This window comes from Saccopteryx leptura, chromosome 3 (assembly GCF_036850995.1).
Source record: "Saccopteryx leptura isolate mSacLep1 chromosome 3, mSacLep1_pri_phased_curated, whole genome shotgun sequence".
NCBI lineage: Eukaryota > Metazoa > Chordata > Mammalia > Chiroptera > Emballonuridae > Saccopteryx > Saccopteryx leptura.
In genome coordinates, this window is record NC_089505.1 from 256,647,055 (window position 1) to 256,670,549 (window position 23,495).

General features: G+C 41.1%; 1 protein-coding gene across 2 annotated transcripts in view; it reads left to right on the forward strand.

The window, feature by feature from the left end:
• The window catches only part of USP34 (ubiquitin specific peptidase 34), a 307,835-nt gene that overhangs the window by 77,422 nt on the left and 206,918 nt on the right, over window positions 1-23,495 (forward strand). For both annotated transcript variants that reach the window (XM_066378190.1, XM_066378191.1), the window contains exons 6-8: window positions 11,535-11,602; window positions 17,347-17,539; window positions 19,434-19,495. In XM_066378190.1, the coding sequence (XP_066234287.1) occupies window positions 11,535-11,602; window positions 17,347-17,539; window positions 19,434-19,495 (323 nt within the window). The remainder of the gene's footprint in view (window positions 1-11,534; window positions 11,603-17,346; window positions 17,540-19,433; window positions 19,496-23,495) is intronic.

Genomic DNA, 23,495 nt, shown 5'->3' on the forward strand with positions numbered 1-23,495 from the left:
GTTCTTTGTTGCGGCTCCTTAGTTGTTCAATGATTGCTTTCTCATATATGCCTTGACCGAGAGACTGCAGCAAAACAAGTGATCCCTTGCCCAAGCCAGCAACCTTGGGCTCAAGCCAGTGACCATGCGGTCATGTCTGTGGTCCCATGACAAGCCAGCGACCCCTTGCTCAAGCTGGTGAGCCCGTGCTCAAGGCGGATGAGCTTGTGCTCAAGCCGGCAACCTCAGAGTTGGACCCTAGGTCCTCTGCGTCACAGTTTGATGCTCTATCCACTGTGCCACTGCCTGATCAGGCATGTTAAATGTTAACTAATGTGAAATACTTAAAGTATATATATAAAATAAAAATACAGGATGAAAAAGGACTCATACTTTGTTGCACTGTTAACAATAATATTCTCTTTGCAGTAAAGTAGTACACAGGAAAGGGCACAGTCTTTACTTTATTGAGTATCTGGACCTTCGGGTTTTCATATTTGAAATAAATGATTTGTATGAAGATCATTTTTAATCCCCAAATTCTGGTTTTTTGACAGGTTGAATATACTACATGGACTGGCTGTATAACATAGGTTAAGAATGTAGGCTTTGGAGTCAAGTTGCTTTTGAATTTTGAATCTGAGCCTTAATTTTTTAATTTTCTTAGAATGGGAATGCTAAAAGTGGCAGTCTAGCTTAGCAGATTTTGTAAGGTTTTAAAAGAGATTTTAAACTTTTATTGTAGTACCTGATATATAGTAAGCACTTAGTGACTGGCACCTGCTAAGTTATTTTAGCTATATCATTAAATACTTAGTTGATACTGTTAATTCTAATGACCTTATTTGTTTGATAGGAGGTTCTATTCAGTTTGGCTTTTTTGGGGAGAAAGAATAAAATAGAAGCTTCTCAATGAACTAGTAAATTTTATGTCATTGTAATTTTATAACCTGGTAAATTTGAGTAAGGAGTATAACTGAGTGTGAAATCCAAAATTCACAAAACAATTTATCAATGGTTTTTCTTGACTACAAGTACTAATTGAATTAAAATGTATTTCTTCATGATTAAAATTCTATTATATTATGGAAGATTTGTGTGTGTGTGTGTGTGTGTGTGACAGACAGAGAAGGATAGATAGGGACAGACAGACAGGAAGGGGAGAGATGAGAAGCATCAAGTTTTCATTGCGGCACCTTAGTTGTTCATTGATTGCTTTCTCATATGTGCCTTGACTGGGGGGCTACAGCAGAGCAAGTGACCCCTTGCTCAAGCCAGCGATCTTGGGCTCAAGCTGGTGAGCCTTGTTCAAACCAGATGAGCCCATACTCAAGCCAGTGACATTGGAGTTTCGAATCTGGGTCCTCCGCGTCCCAGTTCGACGCTCTATACACTGTGCCACTGCCTGGTCAGTCTGGAAGATTTCTTAAAGGTTTTAATTTATTACTATATCTTAAAAATTTAGGCCCTGGCCAGTTGGCTCAGTAGTAGAGCGTCGGCTTGGTGTGCAGAAGTCCCGGGTTCAATTCCCAGCCAGGGCACACAGGAGAAGCACCCATCTGCTTCTCCACCCCTCCCCCTCTCCTTCCTCTCTGTCTCTCTCTTCCCCTCCCACAGCCGAGGCTCCATTGGAGCAAAGATGGCCCGGGCGCTGGGGATGGCTCCTTGGCCTCTGCCCCAGGCGCTAGAGTTAGAGTGGCTCTGGTCACAACAGAGCGACGCCCCAGAGGGGCAGAGCATTGCCCCCTGGTGGGCGTGCCGGGTGGATCCCGGTCGGGCGCATGCGAGAATCTGTCTCTCTCTCCCCGTTTCCAGCTTCAGAAAAATACAAAAAAAAAAAAAGCCCTGGCCGGTTGGCTCAGCGGTAGAGCGTCGGCCTAGCGTGCGATTCCTGGCCAGGGCACACAGGAGAAGCGCCCATTTGCTTCTCCACCCCTCCGCCGCACTTTCCTCTCTGTCTCTCTCTTCCCCTCCCGCAGCCAAGGCTCCATTGGAGCAAAGATGGCCCGGGCGCTGGGGATGGCTCTGTGGCCTCTGCCTCAGGCGCTAGAGTTGCTCTGGTCGCAACATGGCGACGCCCAGGATGGGCAGAGCATCGCCCCCTGGTGGGCAGAGCGTCGCCCCTGGTGGGCGTGCCGGGTGGATCCCGGTCAGGCGCATGCGGGAGTCTGTCTGACTGTCTCTCCCTGTTTCCAGCTTCAGAAAAATGAAAGAAAAAAAAAAAAAAAACCAAACAAACAAAAAAAAAATTTCATCACTCAATATTCTTTCCATCTTTTTCTTTAGCCTTTTTATGATTGCTCATTTGTCAGCTGTTGTCAATTTGCATACTTTAATCTTGTAACTCACCTGAGACCATTAAACTAAAATTAGATTAAAATTAGACATATTACTTAAATTAATAATATATTTATATACATATTATAATGTGTGTTTTCTTCTTGCAAGTATAACATTTGTACTTTTTTTTGTATTTTTCTTAAGTGAGAAGCAGGGAGGCAGAGAGACAGACTCCCGCATGCGCCTGACCAGGATCCACCTGACATGCCCACTAGGGGGCATTGCTTTGCCCATCTGGGACTGTTGCTCCGTTGCAATCAGAGCCATTTTAGCTTCTGAGGCGAGGCCATGGAGCCATCCTCAGTGCCTAGGTCAACTTGCTCTAATGGAGGCTTGGCTGTGGGAAGGGAAGAGAGAGAGAAGAGACGGGGGAAGGGTGGAGAAGCAGATGGTCACTTCTGTGTGCCCTTACTTGTAATTGAACCCAGGACATCTGCTAGCTGGGCCGACGCTCTACCACTGAGCAAACTGGCCAGGGTCAACATACGTACTCTTTAACTAAATGTTTTGTAACTTGATTGAGTAACTAACTCAGCACCTTTTCTTGATAAAAACCATCTTTTGACCCTTTTTTTTCTAATTTTTAAAAAATAATTAATACTTTGGTGGAAATTAAGAAGTTAAATTATAGTTTTTACTGTAATCAAGGTTTCTGTGGTCCTGTAATTTATTTATTTTTTAGTTGTTCATTGATTGATTTCTTATATATGCCTTGACGGGGAGGGGGTGGGACCTTATAGCAGACTGAGTGACTCCTTGCTCAAGCCAGCGATCTTGGGCTCAAGCTGGTGAGCCTTGCTCAAACCAGATGAACACACGCTCAAGCTAGCGACCTTGGAGTCTCGAACCTGGGTCCTCCACATCCCGGTCCGACACTCTATCCACTGTGCCACCGCCTGGTCAGGCAGGAATGTTGTTTTTGAGTATCTGTTTCTCTCGCATTGGTTATAGTAAATCACACCTTGAGAAGAAACTTGTTTATATCATTTCCTGGTAACCGAACCATTCTGCTTGTTATCCACGGTGGTTTCCTCACTCTTTTTTTTTTTTTTTCATTTTTCTGAAGCTGGAAACGGGGAGAGACAGTCAGACAGACTCCCGCATGCGCCCGACCGGGATCCACCCGGCACGCCCACCATGGGGCGACGCTCTGCCCACCAGGGGGCGATGCTCTGCCCATCCTGGGCGTCGCCATATTGCGACCTGAGCCACTCTAGCGACTGGGGCAGAGGCCACAGAGCCATCCCCAGCGCCCGGGCCATCTTTGCTCCAATGGAGCCTTGGCTGCGGGAGGGGAAGAGAGAGAGAGGAAAGTGCGGCGGAGGGGTGGAGAAGCAAATGGGCGCTTCTCCCGTGTGCCCTGGCCGGGAATCGAAGGTCTCCTCACTCTTAATGAGGAAAAGTGACTTTATCAGATGGTGAGTGATAACTCCTAGAAACATGAGCCTACAATTTTGAGCTTACAACATGAGAGAACTTTCTTTGGCCTGGCTCTGAACTATCAGCAAAGATACATAACCTATTTTATCGTTTCAAATGTGATAATATTCTCAACTGATACATTTATTTTACTTTCAAAAATTTGCTTCAACCATTATTAACTAATACTGTCTGTTTAGCAGATTTTTTAGTTTTGCACAGATATTACTCTACTATTTTATGGCTCCATTCTTAGTAATAATAGCTTCAGTCATAGGAGAAAAACAACAAACTTCTTTATGTATGTAGTTTTATTACTTTTTGTTGATCTTTAGGTTTTCTTCAGAATCAGCTAGTCAGTATTTATCACAGGTTAGAGAAGTGGAATATAGAGTTCTGCTAAGAGTTTTATTAAAATATCAATGGCATATTTCACAGATCTAGAACAAATATTACAAAAATTTATAAGGAAGAAGCCTGACCAAGTGATGGCACAGTGGATAGAGTGTTAGACTGGGACACAGAGCACAGAGGGCCCAGGTTTGAAACCCCAAAGGCCAGCTTGAGCACGGGCTCACCAACCTGAGTGCAGGGTCGCTGGCATGAGTGTGGAATTATAGACATGACCCCATGGTTGCTGGCTTGGGTCCAAGGTCACTGGCTTAAGCAAGGGGTCATTCGCTCTGCTGTAGCCCCCTGTTCAAGGCACATGTGAGAAAGCAATCAATGAACAACTAAGGAGACGAAGGAGCCACAACGAAGAATTTATGCTTCTCATCTCTCACTTTCTTTCTGTCTCTATCTGATCGTCTCTCTTTCTGTCACCAAACAAAACAACAACTAAAATATATATATGACCATAAAAGACCCTGAATGTCCTCAACAATTTTAAGAAAGAAGAAAAAGGTGGCGGTATCACACTACTTGATACCAAACTATACTGCAAGGCCATTGTAATCAAAATAGCCTGGTACTGGCATAAGAAAGCCCAGAAATAAACCTGTGCCTTTGTGGTCAATTAATATTTGACAAAGGAGGGAACAACGTGCAGTAGAGATCGTCTCTTCAGTAAATGGTATTGGGAAAAGTGGACAGGTACATGCAAAAACTGAAGTCATACACAAGAATAAACTCAAAATTGATAAAAGAGTTAAATGTAAATTGTGAAACTAAGAAAATCGTAGGAGAAAACATAGGCAGTAAAATTACAGACATACCTCGGAGCAATATTTTTGCCAGTACATCTCCATGGGCAAGGGAAATGGAAAAGAAAATAAATGAGACTACAGGTGGTCCTCGGGTTATGATACAGTTCTGTTCTTGTGACAATGATGTAACCCAAATTTTGGTGTAAGTTGAAACACTTCCTAGCCCAAATCACTTACCTAACCTGACACAGTTATAAAGTCATTATCTCTAGAACATAAAAACACAACTAAGCCACGGAAAAAGGAAAAGGACATAAATATACTGTACCGTACACTGTAGTGTATAGTATCAGAAAAAATGACAAAAAAATGAGTGTAAAAAAATTCCTTACCTTTATTTCTAGGGTTGGCTTGCACACTGGAAGGGGCATTGCAGGGTGGGAGAGAATGACCTATCGGGAGGAGGAAGCTAGAGAGGCAGGAGAACCTGCAAAAGGTGCTGGAGATACTGGGTTAGGTGAATCGGTATTGCCTAAAGAACATGCAGGAGACACTGAAGATGATTCTATCTCTACGACGTGTTTCATCTTGAGTAGGGGCTGATGTAGAGGGTACAGGATCTGTTACAGTCTTCTTTATTTTCTTAAAGAATTCTTTTCAGGCTAGTCTGGAAGGTTGATGGCTTGTTCTCTTCCAAAATTTGCCTATAGCGTTGCAAGGCATTCGTAACAGCCCCGTAGACCTTACTGAATCTGTCATCGCTGGGGTCTTCATCCTGAAATTTTGCCTACCCATCATCCTTCACCATAGAACAACCTTCTGCCAAACCCTTGCTAGTACATCTCTTGGGTTCTGGGGTTTCTGTCTCTTTCTCTTCGATCAGCTGCTTCTCCAGCTGAATGAAGTCCTCAGCAGGCAGCTCCTCTCCATGTGATGCCAGTAGCTCTGTGACATCTTCAGCTTCCACCTCCAGATGAAGTTGTTGAAGCTGTTGATCTATGGCAAGAACCTTCCCTATTACAGCCTTCATTGACTCCTCAAAGCCATGAAAGTCATAAACTGGGGACACAGTTTTTTTTCCACACACCATTTAAGTTTGTTTGGCAGAAGCTGAAACACGCCTCAATTTTTTAAAGTTTTTATGGGAGTGAGCTTTGTAAACTGGAAATGTTGTATGTTGAGACTTATAACCTGAGGACCCCTGTATATTGGTTTTTGCACAGCAGGCTCATCTGGCTTGAGCATTGGCTCATCTGGCTTGAGTGTGGGCTCACCAGCTTGAGCATGAGGTTGCTGGCCTGAGTGTGGGATCATAAACATGACCCCATGGTCGGTGGCTTGAAGCCCCAGGTTGCTGGTTTGAGCTGGGGGTTGCTGGCTCAGCTGGAGCCCCCTGGTGAAGGCACATATGAGAAAACAATCAGTGAACAACTGAAGTGCTGCAGTAAGAAGTTGGTGCTTTTCATCTTTCTCCTTTCCTGTCTTTTTGTCCCTCTCTCTCAAAATAAATAAACAAACAAATAATTAAATAATGGACTTGCATTTTGACTCAGCAGTCCCACTTTACGAAATATATCCTAAGAATCCTGAAACACTAATTGGAAAGAATACATGCAAACCCCCTCCCCATGTTTATTGCAGCATTATTTACAATAGCCAAGATCTGGAAACAGCCCAAATGCCCATCAGTGGGTGAGTGGATAAAAAAGCTATGGCACAGTTACAGAATGGAATATTACGTAGCCACAAAAAAGGGAAATCTTACCTTTTGTGACAGCATGCATAGACCTGGAGAGTATTAAGCTAAGTGAAATAAGCCATTCAGAGAAAGACAAATGTCATATAGTCTTTACTTATTTGTGGAATCTAATGATCCCAATAAACTGATGAACAAAATAGAAACAGAAGCAGGGACACAATAACAAGATAGCTATCAGGGGAGGGATGTGAGGAGACTTGATGAAAGAAGGTGAAGGGATTAGCCAAAAAACATAATACAGAGACACAGATGTCAGTGTAGTGATAGTCAGAGGGGAAAAAGGGTAGGAGCTGGGTGGTAGTGGGCAAAATGGGATAATAGGGACAGAAAGACTTTGCTTGGGACAGAATTACATGATGCGGTGTGCAGATGGTGTTTTATTGAGTTGTACCACTGAAACCTGTATGGTTTTGCGAACCAGTTATCCCAGTAAATTCAATTAAATGAAAAGAAGTGCAAATGAGGCATAATAAAGAAACATCATGAATATATGCTTTAGAAAACAATATTACAAATTATTAAATAAGATATAATCAGAGATGTAAACTTACAGATATTACAGCAACATATCAGTGGACACAAGCATTTTTTTTTTTTTAACTCTCTGGCCTAAGACTACTTGTACAAAAACATTAATAAAGACTATTTAATGTTAGAACAGGGGTTGGGAACCTTTTTGGCTGAAGAGAGCCATGAACGCCACATATTTTAAAGTGTAATTTAAAATGAGAGCCATACAACGACCCGTGTACCTTATGCATTATCCAATAAAAATTTGTTGTTGTCCCGGAGGACAGCTGTGATTGGCTCCAGCCACCCGCAACCATGAACAGGAGTGGCAGGAAAGGAATGGATTGTAATACATGAGAATGTTTTATATTTTTAACATTTTTTTTATTAAAGATTTGTCTGTGAGCCAGATGCAGCCATCAAAAGAGCCACATCTGACTCACGAGCCATAGGTTCCCGACCCCTGCGTTAGAACTTAAGCTAGGATTACACATTTTCATGTATCTCCACACTAGACAGAGAGGGTGGATTGACAGTTCTGTGAAGTTTTCATTTCTTCATTTTGTGATAACTAACTTTGTGATGTAGAATACTGTCTGCTGTTCTGACCTGTGGTGACGCAGTGGATAAAGCATCGACCTGGAATGCTGAGGTCGCTGGTTTGAAACCCTGGGCTTGCCTGGTCAAGGCACATGTGGGAGTTGATGTTTCCTGTTTCTCCCCCCTTCTCTCTCTCTCTCTCTCTCTCTCTCTCTTTCTTTCTCTATCTCCTCTCTAAATTGAATAAATAAAATAAATAAAGTCTTAAAAAAAAGAAATCACACCCAATCTACTTTCTCTATTATAAAGGAGCAGTGAACATATGTATAATGTAGTTTTTGTGTGTTTGTGCACATATGTATGTATATTGATTTATTTGTATTAACTTTTTAAGCAGCAATCATGCTAAAATAGTTAATTCTAAAAACATTTATCTGAAATTTATTTTGTATTTTTTACTTACATTTTCATATCTTTTTTTTTTTTTATGTATTTTTCTGAAGTTGGAAATGGGGAGGCAGACAGACTCCTGCGTGCGCCCGACCGGGATCCACCCAGCACGCCCACTAGGGGGCGATGCTCTGCCCATCTGGGACGTTACTCTGTTGCAACCAGAGCCATTCTAGTTCCTGAGGCAGAGGCCAGGGAGCCATCCTCAGCGCCCGGGCCAACTTTGCTCCAGTGGAGCCTTGGCTGCGGGAGGGGAAGAGAGAGACAGAGAGGAAGGAGAAGGGAGGAGTGGAGAAGCAGACGGGCGCTTCTCCTGTGTGCCCTGGCCGGGAATCGAACCCAGGACTCCTGCACGCCAGGCCAACACTCTACCACTGAGCCAACCGGCCAGGGCCTCAAATTAATCTTGATTTTAATTCTTCCTTTCTATTCCTGTGCCTTATGTTCATTTTATTACCTGTTGCACTCAGTAGGCCTGTCAGATCAAGTTGGATTGCATTTATTAATTTATGTTTTGGTATGAGTCTCAGGGCAAAAAGTTTTTACATTTCACCATTAATATAGTATTTGCTCTAGGACTTACATAGATATCTTTAATTAGAGTGAAGCTGTACATTTTCTATTTGCAGATTTGTTTTTAACTTGTATTATTTGTCAAGGCTTAGTTAGTATCATAGTTTCTTTTTTTTTTTAATAAGTGAGAGGTGGGAGGCAGAGACAGACTCTAGCATGTACACTAACTCGAATCCATTGGGCAAGCCCCCTACCAGGTGATGCTTTGCACATCTGGGCTGCTGCTCTGTTGCTTGGCAACTGAGCTATATTATTTTAGCGCCTGAGGTGAGGCCATGAAACCTTCCTCAGTGCCCAGGGCCAACTTCACTCGGAACTATTTGAGCCATGGCTGTGGGAGGGGGAGAGAGAGAGAGAGAGGGAATGGGAAGGAGAGGAGAAGCAGATGGATTCTTCATACAAGAATCAACCAATAAATGTGTCAGGGTCTTGACCAGGTATCAATCCCGCAACCTTGGCATATCAGGACAATACTCTAACCAACTAAGCACCTGGGCTGGGCAGTTGTTTATTATAATTTTGTGTGACTATGAAATATATCTGTCTTGCCTGACCAGGTGGTGGTGCAGTAGGATGCCAAGGACCCAGGTTCGAGACCCTGAGGTCACCAGCTTGAGTGCGGGCTCATCTGGTTTGAGCAAAACCTCACCAGCTTGGACCCAAGGTTGCTGGCTTGAGCAAGGGGTTACTTGGTCTGCTGAAGGCCTGTGGTTAAGGCACATATGAGAAAGCAGTCAATGAACAACTAAGATGTCACAGTGTGCAACAAAAAACTAATGATTGATGCTTCTCATCTCTTTGTTCCTGTCTGTCTGTTCCTGTCTATCCCTCTCTCTGACTCTCTCTCTGTTTCTGTAAAAAAAAAATAAGAGAAAATATTTGTCTTAAATGGATATTGAAGTGATTAGAAATCACAGGTAGGCCCTGGCCGGTTTCTCAGTGGTAGAGCGTCGGCCTGGCGTGCGGAATTCCCGGGTTCGATTCCCGGCCAGGGCACACAGGAGAAGCGCCCATCTGCTTCTCCACTCTTCCCTCTCTCCTTCCTCTCTGTCTCTCTCTTCTCCTCCCGCAGCCAAGGCTCCATTGGAGCAAAGATGGCCCGGGGGCTGGGGATGGCTCCTTGGCCTCTGCCCCAGGTGCTAGAGTGGCTCTGGTCGCAACAGAGTGACGCCCCGGAGGGGCAGAGCATCGCCCCCTGGTGGGCGTGCCAGGTGGATCCTGGTCGGGCGCATGCGGGAGTTTGTCTGACTGTCTCTCCCCGTTTCCAGCTTCAGAAAAATACAAAAAAAAACAAAACAAAAACACACAGGTAGTTTGATATTTTTAGAAGGACTGAGGAGATGGTCTATTAAAAAATAAGATGGGCCTGACCAGGTTGTGACACAGTGGATAGAGCATCAGACTGGGATGTGGAGGACTCAGGTTCGAAACCCCAAGGTTGCTGGCTTGAGTGTGGCTTATCCAGCTTGAGTGCAGGATCACCAGCTTGTGAGCGGAGTGGCTGGCTGAGTGTGAGATTGTAGACATGACCCCATGGGTGCTGGGTTGAGCCCAAGGTAGTTGGCATGAGTAAAAGGTCACTCGTTCTGCTGTAGCCCTCCCCAACCCCCGTCAAGGCACATATGAGAAAGCAATCAGTGAACAACTAAGGAGACTAAGGAACCTCAATGAAGAATTGATGCTTCTCATCTCTCTCACTTCCTGCCTGTCTGTCCCTATCTGTCCCTCTCTCTGTCTCTGACACAATAAAAATCAGAACTAAGATGACTTAGTAAAAAATTAAGGTCCTGGTCAGTTGGCTCGGTGTTAGAGCATCAGCCTAGTGTGTGTATATCCTGGGTTTGATTTCCGGTCAGGGCACACAGGAGAAACAACCATCTGCTTTTCCACCCTTCTTGCTCCTCTCTATCTCCTCCTCCCCTCCTGCAGCCATGGCTCCATTGGCCACAGGCCCTGAGGATGGTTCTGTAGCCCTTGCCTCAGGTGCTAAAAAATGGCTCCAGTTGCAACAGAGAAAATGCTGCAGATGGTCAGCGCATTGCCTCCTAGAGGGCTTGTCGAGTGGATCCTGTTCAAGGCACATGTGGGAATCTGTCTCTACCTCCTCATCCTCCACCAATTTTTAAAATTAATTAATTCTCAGCCCTAGCTGGTTGGCTCAGTGGTAGAGCATTGGCCCAGCATGTGGATGTCCCAGGTTCAATTCCTGGTCAGGGCACACAGGAGAAGCACCCATCTGCTTCAACCCCCCTCTTCTCTCTCTCTCTCTCTCTCTCTCTCTCTCTCTTCTCTCTCTTCTCTCTCTCCCTCCCTCTTCTCCCCATCTGGCAGCCATGGCTCAATTGGAGCGAGTTCACCCCAGACACTAAGGATGGCTCCATGGCCTCTACCTTAGGTGCTAAAAAGAGCTTGGTTGCTGAGCAATAAAGCAATGCCCCAGATGGGCATAGCATCGCCCCCTAGTGGGCTTGCCCATGGAGCCCCATTCGGGCACATGTGGAAGTATGTCTCTGCCTCCCCTCCTCTCACTGAATTTTAAAAAAAGGAAAGAAAAAAATATTCTCCCTTTTTAACAAGAAGTTAATATTCTTCAGATTGATTTTATGTTTGTGTGTATATATATAAATGTGGATAGGTATATAGGTTAAATTACTCTCAATATGTATATAATATTTCTTAATTATTCTTTTCAAAATAGATAAAATGTATGTAGTTTTAGAGGCAGCAAAATATTAAATGCTCTTGTATTTAAAGTGAAAGACACATGTATTCACATATTCATTATACCTTAATGTCATCTTTATGTTTTTTTATAGATTAGAATATGGCTACATATTCCTGCTGTCATGCAGCACATTATCCCTTTTAGGACCTATGTTATCAGGTATGTTTATAAAATCTTTTCTGCCTTATTATCAGTATACTATGTTAAACAGTTTATGACATAGTACAGAATTATATATATATATCTTTTAAGATCTTATTTTTTTATATCACAGCGAGAGAGAGACAGTGGGGAAGGAGCAGGAAGCATCAACTCATAGTGGTTACTTCTCACAGGTACTTTGACCAGGCAAGCCTGGGGTTTTGAACTGGCCAGTTTTGAGCCAACGACCTCAGCATTCCAGGTCAATGCTTTATCCACTGCACCACCACATATCAGGCCTGAATTATATTGTTTTCAAGTCCGTTGTACTCACATTCTCTAGAGAAAATTGTCATCCATAGTTTGGTGTATAGTATTTTTTATGTATTTGTAAGTTTATATTTAATATTTGCTTTGAAGCCATTTATGTTGAACTTTTTTTTTACAGGACTATATAAAAAGAATTAAAGAGATTAACAATGTTTACATGGTATTTCACTATATTCATTCAACAAATACATACTAAGTATTATGTTCTAAGCCCTGGGGATATAGCAGAGAAAAAAAAATTTCTCCTTTTTTGCAGTCTATATATAAAGTAAATGAGTGAATGATACAATTCATCAGACAGTGATTAGAATTACAGAGAAAAATAGTAGCAAAGGTGGATTGAGAGTTTTATTAGATGGGTCACAATTTTAAATATAGAGAAGGTCTCATTGAGGAGGTGGTGGCAGTTTTATTTTGTCTCAGCCTAGGAAGGCAACCTATGAAGAATATAGAGAATATTATTGTATTGATTAGATTTGGAGGAGTTCTAAGATTGTATTTCTTGATAATACTTACATTTTTTTCCTTCTTTTTCCAAGTGAGAGGAGGGGAGATAGACATGCAACCGGAATAGGATCCACCCAGCAACCCCCATTTGGGGCCAGTGCTCGGCCTATCTAGGGCCATGCTTGCCATTGAGCTATTTTTAGTGTCTGAGGCAGAGGCTCCAAGGAGCCATCCTCAGCACCCAGGGCCCATGTGCTCGATCCAATGGAGTCATAGCTATGGGGTGGGGAGAGAGAGAGAAAAAGGAAGATGGGGAGGGGGAAGGGTAGAGAAGCAAATGGTCACTTCTCCTGTGTGCCCTGATTGGGAATTGAACCTGGGACATTCACATGCCAAGCCGACGCTCTACTGTTGAGCTGACCCAACTGGCTAAGGCATAATTCTTGATTCTTTCTCTCATTTATTTGCGAACATTTGAGTGTCTACTAATTTCCCATTACTGTTTGAATTGTTGCAGGAAGCATATGAAATAGAAACAGATAGTAATGAATGTTATGCAGTAAGGTAATAATATCGAGAGGGAATATGAGACGTTTCTTAAAGGTGACATTTTGAAGAATATGAATCAGTTAATCAGATGATAATTAGAAGCACATATTCCAGGTAGAAGGAACATAGGGGCATAGGCTTTGAAGTTGGAAAGAATATGACATTTTAAACTAGAAGCAGACTGGAGTGGAGCATAGCATAAAGGGGGGTGTAATTATGATACAACATTGGATAAGAAGGGGCAGATTATTTGGGACCTTCAAGCCATTATAAGGAGTTTGGATTTAATTTTAGCCATAGGAATCTATTGAAGGGTTTTAAACAGATGAGTTATGATGGCTTTTTTTTTTTAACATTTTTATTTATTGATTTTACAGAGAGGAGGGCAGGGAATGAGAAGTATACTGCTTACAAAAATTATGAGATATTTCAAAATGAATATGAAGTGATAAAGCATTTGATTTTTTTTTATTAAACAACATCAGAAAAGCAAATAAGTCAAAGAAAGTTTGATTATGCAAATGAATGCAAAACCAACTTTTATTTCATTGGTGGAAATGCACTATACAAAAGGCTGAAAGTACTGGAATATTTGCATGTTCTGTGATTCTTTAATTTTTATGAGTAGTTGCTTCACTCTAGCTGTTCATTGCTTGCTTGTTGCATGTGCCTTGACCAGACAGGCCCAGGGTTTCAAACCCGCAACCTCAGCATTCCAGGTCAGTGTTCTATCCACTGCGCCACCAGAGTCCAGGCAGAGTCATGATGGCTTCTAAAAGATCACTTTGAACAAAGATGCCCACTCTCACTCCTCTTATCATCTTAGCATTGTAAATCCTAGCCAAAGGAATCAAGCAAGAGAAAGAAATAAAAAGCACTCAGATTGGGAATGAAGATGTAAAAGTGTCACTTTTTGCAGATGACAGGATTCTTTATATAGAAAAACCCTAAAGACTCCACCAAAAAACTATTAGAAACAATAAACAACTGTAGTAAAGTTGTAGGATACAAAGTCAATGTATAAAAATATACTGCATTCGTTTTACTAACAATAAAATTTCAGAAAAAGAAGTGGAAATAAAAACATTACTTTGCAATTGCAACCAAAAGAATAAAATACCTGGCAATAAACTTAGAAAAGGGTGTGAAAGACCTATATACTGAAAACTACAAAGTGTTATTAAAAGAGATTGAAAAAGACACGATGAAATGGAACAATGTTCATGAATTAGAAGAACTAACATAGTTAACATGTCCATAATACCCAAAGCAATATACAGATTTAATGTGACCCCATCAAAGTCCCAGTGACATTTTAAAAATAGAATGAAAGATCATCAGATTTGTATGCAACCACAAAAGACCCTGAATAGTCAAAAAAGCACAAAGCCAGAAGTATCACACTACCTGACTTCAAATTAGACTACAGAGCAATAGTTATCAAAAGAGCTGATATTTGCAGAACAGACACACAGACCAATGGGACAGAATTGAGAGCCCAGAATTAAAATCACATGTATATGGGCAAATAATTTTTAACAGTGGAACCAAAAACATGCAGTGAACAAAAGAAAGCCTCTTTAATAAATGGTGCTGGGAAAAATTGGAAAGCCACATGCAAAAGAATGAAACTAGACTGCAGTTTGTCCCCATGTACAAAAATTAAGTCAAACAAACAAAAACTCATAGACAACAGTATGGTGGACAGAGGAAAGGGGATGGGGGTGGGAAGAGGGTATAGGGAGCTAAATATATAGTGATGAAAGATGATTTGACTTTAGGTGGTAGTCACACAATGTAATATACAGATCATATAATAGAAACATACACTTGAAACCTATTTAATCTTATTAACCAATGTCACTCTAATAAGTTTAATTTAAAAAATTTAAAAGCTCACTTTGGCCTTTAATTGGATCATATATTAAAGGAAGGTTGAAATAGAAGGTAGGAGATCATTTGCTAGGTTAATGCAGTAGTCCTGGAAAGAAATGATGGTTACTTGTACAAGGATTATTTGTGGTGATTTTGAAAATTGAATAGGATATAATTGAAAATGAAATCAACAAGATTGGTGGTTATGGAGTTTAAGGAAAAGGACAATACTATGTGTGACACTTAATAACCCTCAGTTTTTCTTGTGCTGTGACTATTATTAACAGATATTAAAGACTGTAAGAACTTAAAGACTTACTCTTGATATGCTTTTGGGACATTTAAGTGTTGCTGGCAAACTGGGAGTATAAGCCAATAATTAAGAACAACATCATTAATTTAGGAGTTGTGAACATAAAGACAGTACTTAGATACCATGAGAGGAAGTGGGGTCATCTGAGGAGAGAATGTAGAAAGAGAATAGAACTGAGGCTAGGATAGAGCCCTGTGTCAATGTGCTTTTGCTGTGTAAGAAAACAGCCCCCAGCTTGACTGGTGGTGTAGTGAATAGAGCACTGACATGGAATGCCAAGGTACCTGGTTTGAGGCCCCAAAGCCACCAGCTTGAGTGCGGGCTCATCAGCTTGAGCACTGGGTTGCCAGCCTTTAGTGCAGGGTCGCTGGCATGAGTGTGAATTGATATGAGCCCAAGGTTACTACAAGGCACATATGAGAAACATTTAATGAGCAACTAAAGTGAAGCAACTAGGAGTTGATACTTCTCATCTCTCTCCCTTCCTGTCTCTCTCTCTTCATCTATAAATAAATAAGCACCCTCCCAAATTTAATATGTTGAAATAACAGTCATTTATTATTTATCACAGTCCTCTGGTTAGCTAGTTCTTCTGATCTGAGCTGACTTGGCTGGAACTAAATGCTTTAGAATAGCCTCACTAATATGTTCTGTGGTTGTCTGGGTGATTGGTTTTGGTATGGGAGGGAGTTTCATATATGTCTTGCAGTTGGCTAGATGTCATTTGAGGCATCGATACCATGTCTCTTTCATCCAGCAGGCTAACCTGAGTTACTGATCTTACTGGTGGAAGAGTTTCCAGGGATAGAAGGCAAGCTCAGAGGCTTTTTAAGCTTCTAATGCTTATGTCACATCTCTTAATGCCCCATTGTCCAAAGGAAGTTTTATGGCAGAGCTCAGATTCAAGAAAGTTAGAGAAGTAGATTACACCTGTTGTTGGGAAGAGTGGCAGAGTCACATTGTAAAAACTTATATATAAAGTGATGGGAAGACTTTGGGGCCTTCTGTAATACTTTACAAGCTGGAGGATCTCTAATATTGAAAGGTTAGACAGAGGCCTGACGAGGCGGTGGCGCAGTGGATAGAGCATTGGCCTGGGACGCTGAGAACCCAGGTTCAAAACTCCGAAGTTGCCGGGTGAACGTGGGCTCATCCAGCTTAAGCACAGCATCGCCAGCTTGAGTGTGGGATCATAGACATGACCCCATGGTCGCTGGCTTGAGCCCAAAGGTTGCTGGCTTGAAGCCCAAGGTTTCTGGCTTGAGCAAGGGGTCATTGGCTCTGCTGGAGCCCCCCAGTCAAGGCACATATGAGAAAGCAATCAATGAACAACTAAGGTTTTGCAACAAATTGATGCTTCTCTTCTCCCTCCCTTCCTGTCTGTCTGTCTCTTTTCTTTCTCTCTCTCTCACACTAAAAAGAAAGAAAAAGAAAGAAAGAAAGAAAAAAGATTAGATAGAGAAACCAGCCAACTAGAACAACAGGTAGGGCCTGAAAGGGAAACCAGTACTTTGTGATTTTGGGAAGCCAAAAATCAATGATGTTTAAAATGTATACATTTAAAAGAAGTTTATTCATGTAGGGAAGTAGATATACTGCTTTAAGGCAGTGGTCCCCAACCCCCAGGCCGCGGACCGGTACCGGTCCGTGGGCTATTTGGTACTGGTCCGCAGAGAAAGAATAAATAACTTACATTATTTCCATTTTATTTATATTTAAGTCTGAACGATGTTTTATTTTTAAAAAAAGACCAGATTCCCTCTGTTACATCGTCTAAGACTCACTCTTGACGCTTGTCTCAGTCATGTGATACATTTATCCGTCCCACCCTAAAGGCTGATTCGTGAAAATATTTTCTGACATTAAACCGGTCCCTGGCCCAAAAAAGGTTGGGGACCTCTGCTTTAAGGCATCAGCTGAAATTTACTAAAACAGAAGCTGTATACATGACAGGTATTAAAAAATAGTAAGCTTTACTGTAGGTGCAGAATACTGTGTTAAATGACTTGACTCTTTGGAGTTTCTGATTTAGGTTAACCTCTCAGCATAGGACACAATAGCCATAGGTCTTTATCTTTGAACAGTCACTTTGAAATAGTTTAAATTGGGAATGTTAGTCCCAGGATGCCAGGTTCTGTTGTACTAAACATTTTGAAAGTATGGAGCAAAGAAATATTATTGAATTATTGAGTGGTCTTTAGAAATATTTTGCAACTTCTTTATATGTTTTATTTTTGAAACATTTCAGGTATTTATGCAAGCTCTCTGATCAGGAGTTAAGACAGAGTGCGGCTCGCAACATGGCTGACTTAATGTGGAGTACAGTGAAAGAACCTTTGGATACAGCATTATGCTTTGATAAAGAAAGTCTAGATCTTGCATTTAAGTATTTTATGTCACCTACTTTGACTATGAGATTGGCTGGACTAAGTCAGATAACGGTACGCTAAATTTGCTTTATTTTTGGTCATTTTTTATTTACGTTTCAGACTATTATGACTACTGTAATCATACCTACTATTAATGGAGTGGAGCACTTATACTAGGCATTTTGGTATTTTATATGCTTTACTTTGTATGGTCCTTACAAATAATTTCTGTACTTTACTTATTTTAAATAAGAGGAGCCTGAGGTTTAGATTTAAAGGTATTTATACTTTAGGTCTTTTGGATTTCAGGCTCCATCTCCTTCACTGTTTTTCTTTTTTTCTTTTTTCTTTTTGTATTTTTCTGAAGCTGGAAACAGGGAGAGTCAGTCAGACAGACTCCCGCATGCGCCTGACTGGGATCCACCCGGCACGCCCACCAGGGGCGATGCTCTGCCCCTCCGGGGCGTCGCTCTGCCGCGACCAGAGCCACTCTAGCGCCTGGGGCAGAGGCCAAGGAGCCATCCCCAGCGCCCAGGCCATCTTTGCTCCAATGGAGCCTTGGCTGCGGGAGGAGAAGAGAGAGACAGAGAGGAAGGAGGGGTGGTGTGGAGAAGCAAATGGGCGCTTCTCCTATGTGCCCTGGCCGGAATCGAACCTGGGTCCCCCGCACGCCAGGCCCACGCTCTACCGCTGAGCCAACCGGTCAGGGCTGTTTTTCTTTTTAACTCATCAGTTTCTTACATTTAGAATCCGGTGTTTTCAGAGAGAAAAAGAATTAGAGTATATTAGTAAATTCATTAACCATGCAGAAACCACAAATTAATGGACCATAGGCCAAATTTGACTAGCAAAAGTGTTTTGTTTGGTTTGCACAGTAGCAAATACCGTTTTAAATAGGGAGAAATCTATATTATTGATTCTCGTGGGATATAGGGTAAGGAGGAAGATCTGATATCCTTGAGTCTGGATTATTTCATGACAACAATTTGTGAGAGCTAAGTAGTTAGCTGCATTCTTTAGAACGGATATGCTTTTTCTGTTTTATTAAAGGTCTTTGTTAGCTTTGCTCCTTTATATTTTCTGCCTGTTTTTGTAATGTAGTTATTCTGAAGTAGCTATATTTTACTTGTGTATTGGACTTCATAAGTATAGAAAATACTTGTTGACATTTTCCTAAATTAAATATTAAATGTGTTTATTTAGCAGGCCTTTCTGAAATTCTATGTCTGTAGTGACACATTATTGCTGCCTTGCATTAGATTTTTGTGATTTTCTCTTATTCAATATTTTTCCTGTAGGGTACTTAATGGAATAAAGCATTAAGTAATACCTATGGAAGGAATTTATGTAATGTTATTTTATTTAATTGAGCGCAGACTTATTAATTCAAAAAAAATTTTAAATTTAATTTAATTTTTTAAAATTAAGAGACTGATTCCCACATGTACTCCAACCAGAATGTACCTGCAAGCCCCCTATGGGGTGATGTTCTGCCTCTCTGGGGCGTTATTCCATTGTTCTGCATTCAGACTATTTTTAGTACCTGAAGTAGAAGCCATGGAGTGAATCATCTTCAGCACCTGGGGCCAACCTGCTTTACTCAATCGAGCCATGGCTGTGGGAGGAGGGAGAGAGAGAGAAAATGAGGGGGGGGGAAGGGGGAAGGGTGGAAAAGCAGATAGTCACTTCTTTTGTGTCCACTGACCAGGAATTGAACCCAGGACGTCTGCAGACACCCAGCTGATGCTCTACCACTGAGCAAACTGGCCAGGGCCTATTTAATGTTTTAATATGATAAAAGATGTAGCCAGACTAATTGGGAAGTATATGCATTTTATTATCTATTTAAGTTTTACAATTTTGTTCTGGTTATTAAAAATGATCTACAAATATCAAACCATGTTTTTTGACAATTGCTAATATACATAAGAATAATTTTGAAACACTTTTATTTTTCTAATTATAGAATCAACTTCACACCTTCAATGATGTGTGCAATAATGAATCATTGGTATCAGACACAGAAACGTAAGTAGGAGCCTTACTGATACATAAGTAATAGCATTTTAATGTGTGTGGTTTACATGGTAAATATAATTGTGTTTATTAGATTTGAAGTGTTTACTAGAAAGTCTATGCCTTTTGGCTTCTTTTGTGTAGTCTTCATTAGCTTGCACAACAATATACTGAAACATTTCTCCATTTTTTTAAACAGCATGTATTAACATATAATGTTATTTGCACAACATGCAAAAGGATAGTATTTATATAGGAGAATTTAGTAGTAAAGAATATGGTAGGGATAGTTTTCAGAAAGCACCCTTGATGCAGAAAAGGGAAAGACCTCATTCAGCACCTTTTATGGGGAAACCAAGTTAATGATGCTCATGGATAAAAAGTAGTTTTTATAGTTTAGGGCTTTTCAAGGTTTTAAAAATAATTTTTTTATTTTAATATTTATTTCATTAAGTTGTCCTTCCCTTATAGAAATCAGTTTTTTAATCTTAGATGAAATTCTTAATTATATGAACATGTCATATTTTTGCTTTACTGTAACTTACGTACATTAATCTTAGTTCTGCCCTAAGGAGTTGATGTTGGTTGAACTGAAACCTTCTTGAATTTGAAAACCAAGGACCATGTGTCTTTAATTTTTTTTTTTTCATGACAGAGACAGAGAGAGGGACAGATAGGGACAGACAGACAGGAAGGGAGAGAGATGAGAAGCGTCGCCTTAGTTGTTCATTGATTGTTTCCCCACATGTGCCTTGACGGGGGTGGGGAGGCTACAGCAGAGTGAGTGACCCCTTGCTTAATAAGCCAGTGACCTTGGGCTTCAAGCCAGCAACCTTTGGGCTCAAGCCAGTGACCGTGGGGTCATGTGTAGGATCCCATGCTCAGGCCAGCGACCCTGTGCTTAAGCTGGTGAACCCGTGCTCAAGCCAGATGAGTCCTCGCTCAAGCCGATGACCTTGGGGTTTTGAACCTGGGTCCTCTGTGTCCCAGTTCAATGCTCTATCCTCTGTGCTACCACTTGGTCAGGCTCTTTATTTTTTCTTTTCTTTTTACAGAGACAGTCAGAGAGAGGATGGATAGGGACAGATAGACAGGAACGGAGAGAGATGAGAAGCATCAATCATCAGTTTTTCATTGCGACACATTAGTTGTTCATTGATTGCTTTCTCTTACGTGCCTTGACCACGGGCATTCAGCAGAACGAGTAACCCCTTGCTCGAGCCGGCGACCTTGGGTCCAAGCTGGTGAGCTTTTTGCTCAAGCCAGATGAGCCTTTGCTCAAGCAGACGACCTCGAGGTCTTGAACCTCGGTCCTTCCGCATCCCAGTCTGATGCTCTATCCACTGAGCCACCACCTGGTCAGGCTGGCACATTTTTTTATATAATAATTTTCCATTCTATTTCATCTTTGGTGAATTGTTTGTTCACTCTTTTGCCCAGTTTTGGATAACTGGATTGTCTTCTTTTCTGAACCACTAGCCTATGATCTGTACTACAGAATGTTCATGTGTGCTTAAGAAGACTGTTTATTCTGTTGCTGTTGTATGGAGTGTTATAGAAATGTCTGTTAGCTTTAATGAGTTTGTAGTATTGTTTGCCTTCTATATTCTTGTAGGTTTTTTTTACCTAGTTCAGTCCATTATTAAAAGTAGGGTATTGAAGTCTCCAACTACAGTGAGTCCTCACTTTGTGGATTCCGTATTTGTGAGTTTGCCTATTTGCTGCAGTTTATTCATAACCCAAAATTCAGTGCTTGTGGTGCTTTTATTTTCCCTTCAGTTCTGTTCGTTTCTGCTTCATGAATTTTGGGGCTTTTTGTTAGGTTTATTATGCTTATAGTTGTTACAGTTTTGATAATTTTACTCTTTTATCATTATGAAATGTACCTCTTTTTTATTTTTATTTTGAGAGAGAGAGAGAGAGAGAAAGAAAAAGAAAGATTTGGAGGAACAGACAGGAAGGGAGAGAGATGAGAAGCATCAACTCGTAGTTGCGGCACCTTACTTGTTCATTGATTGCTTTCTTATTGCCTTGACTGGGGTGGGGACTACAGCCGAACCAGTGACCCCTTGCACAAGCCAGCAGCCTGGGCTTCAAGCCAGTGACCATGGCATCATGTCTATGAGCCCACACTCAAACTTCTAAGCTTGTGCTTAAGCTAGATGAGCTCACCCTCAAGCCGGCAACCATAGTGTTTCGAACCTAGGTCCTCAGCATCCCAGGCTGACTCTCTAGTCACTTTGCCACCGCCTGGTCAGGCCTCTTTGTTCCTGTTAAATAATTTTGGCTTAAGTTTATTTTGTCTGATGTTAGTATAGCCACTGCGACTTATGTTTACTGTTTTCATGACGTATCTTTTTCTACCCTCTTTCAACTTGTTTGCGTTTTTGGAGCTAAAGTAAGTATGTCTCATGGGGGCAGCATTTAATTGGATTTTTAAAAATGGAGCCCTACATCCTGACCTGTGGTTGTGCAGTGGATAAAGCAACAACCTGGAATGCTGAGGTTGCTGGTTCGAAACCCTAAGCTTGCCTGGTCAAGGCACATATGGGAGTTAATGCTTCCTGCTTTTTCCCCACTTCTCTCTCTCTCCTGTCTATCCTCTCTAAAATGAATAAATAAAAATTCTTAAAAACAAAATGAAGCCTTACATTCTCTGTCTTTTGATTGGATTATTCTTTCAATCTTAATGCTGTTTGTATGATATATTTATGTCTACTGCTTTGCTATTGGTTTTCTATATTCTCCTGTCTTTTAATTCCATTTAATTTCTTTATGCTTTAAAAATTATTTTCTTAGTCATTGCTGAGTGGGCTACAATATGCACCTTAATTTGTTACTGTCTACTTCAGATTTATAACTTAATTTTCATAAAATTATGGGCACATTGCTCCAGTATAGCTCTATTCCTTTGTTTCTGATCATTATTAATTAATCTTATTGTGGTTCCCTTGTGCATGCTTAGTTCTTTTTTTTTTTTTTTTTTTTTCCAGAGACAGAGAGAGAGTCGGAGAGAGGGATAGATAGGAACAGACAGACAGGAATGGAGAGAGATGAGAAGCATCAATCATCAGTTTTTTGTTGCAACACCTTAGTTGTTCATTGATTGCTTTCTCATATGTACCTTGACTGTGGGCCTTCAGCGGACCGAGGAACCCCTTGCTCAAGCCAGTGACCTTGGGTCCAAGCTGGTGAGCTTTGCTCAAACCAGATGAGCCCACACTCAAGCTGGCGACCTCGGGGTCTCAAATCTGGGTCCTCCGCATCCCAGTCCGATGCTCCATCCGCTGCACCACCGCCTCGTCAGGCTGCTTAGTTCATTTTCTCTTACTCCTTTTAAGATTTTTCTTTTTGTCTTTGTCTTTTAACAGTTTGAATATGATGTGTCTAGGTTTGGATCTCCTTGTGTTTTATCCTGTTGGATTCGTTGTTATTCTTGAACATATAGATGAATATTTTTAATCAAGTTTGGATGTTTTGCCTCTCATTTCTTCAAATTTTTTTCTGCTTCCCCTATTCTTTCTGAGAGTCCTGTTGTATATATGTTTCCAGAGTCCTGAGTGGTTGTTATTGATTATGTTGTCCAATTTTATGCTTGATCAGTTCCAGTTCCAGTTCTCAGATATTACAAAACTTTCTGGGTCACCTTTCAGTGTCCTTCAAGAGATTGAAAGAATGAAGTGCATTGTTTAGAATACTTTTAGTTGTTGAGTTGTCATAAAAATCAGAGAGTTGAATCATGGGTGATGGCTCCTGTAGGTCTACCCAGAAATAGGCAAAATATATCATTAGTAGTTTTATTGTAAAGTTTTACCTTTTGAGGTCCATATACCTAATTTATAACTTTAAAAAAAATTTTTTTATTAAATGTAATTTTTCTATGGATATACAAGAAAAATTATTCAATCTTTGTGTTTTATTGTATAATTTATATAGATGAGGAAAACTTGGGATCTTTTACTGTGCATTTTATTTTGAAACCTATTTTCTTCTACCTAAAATATACCTATCA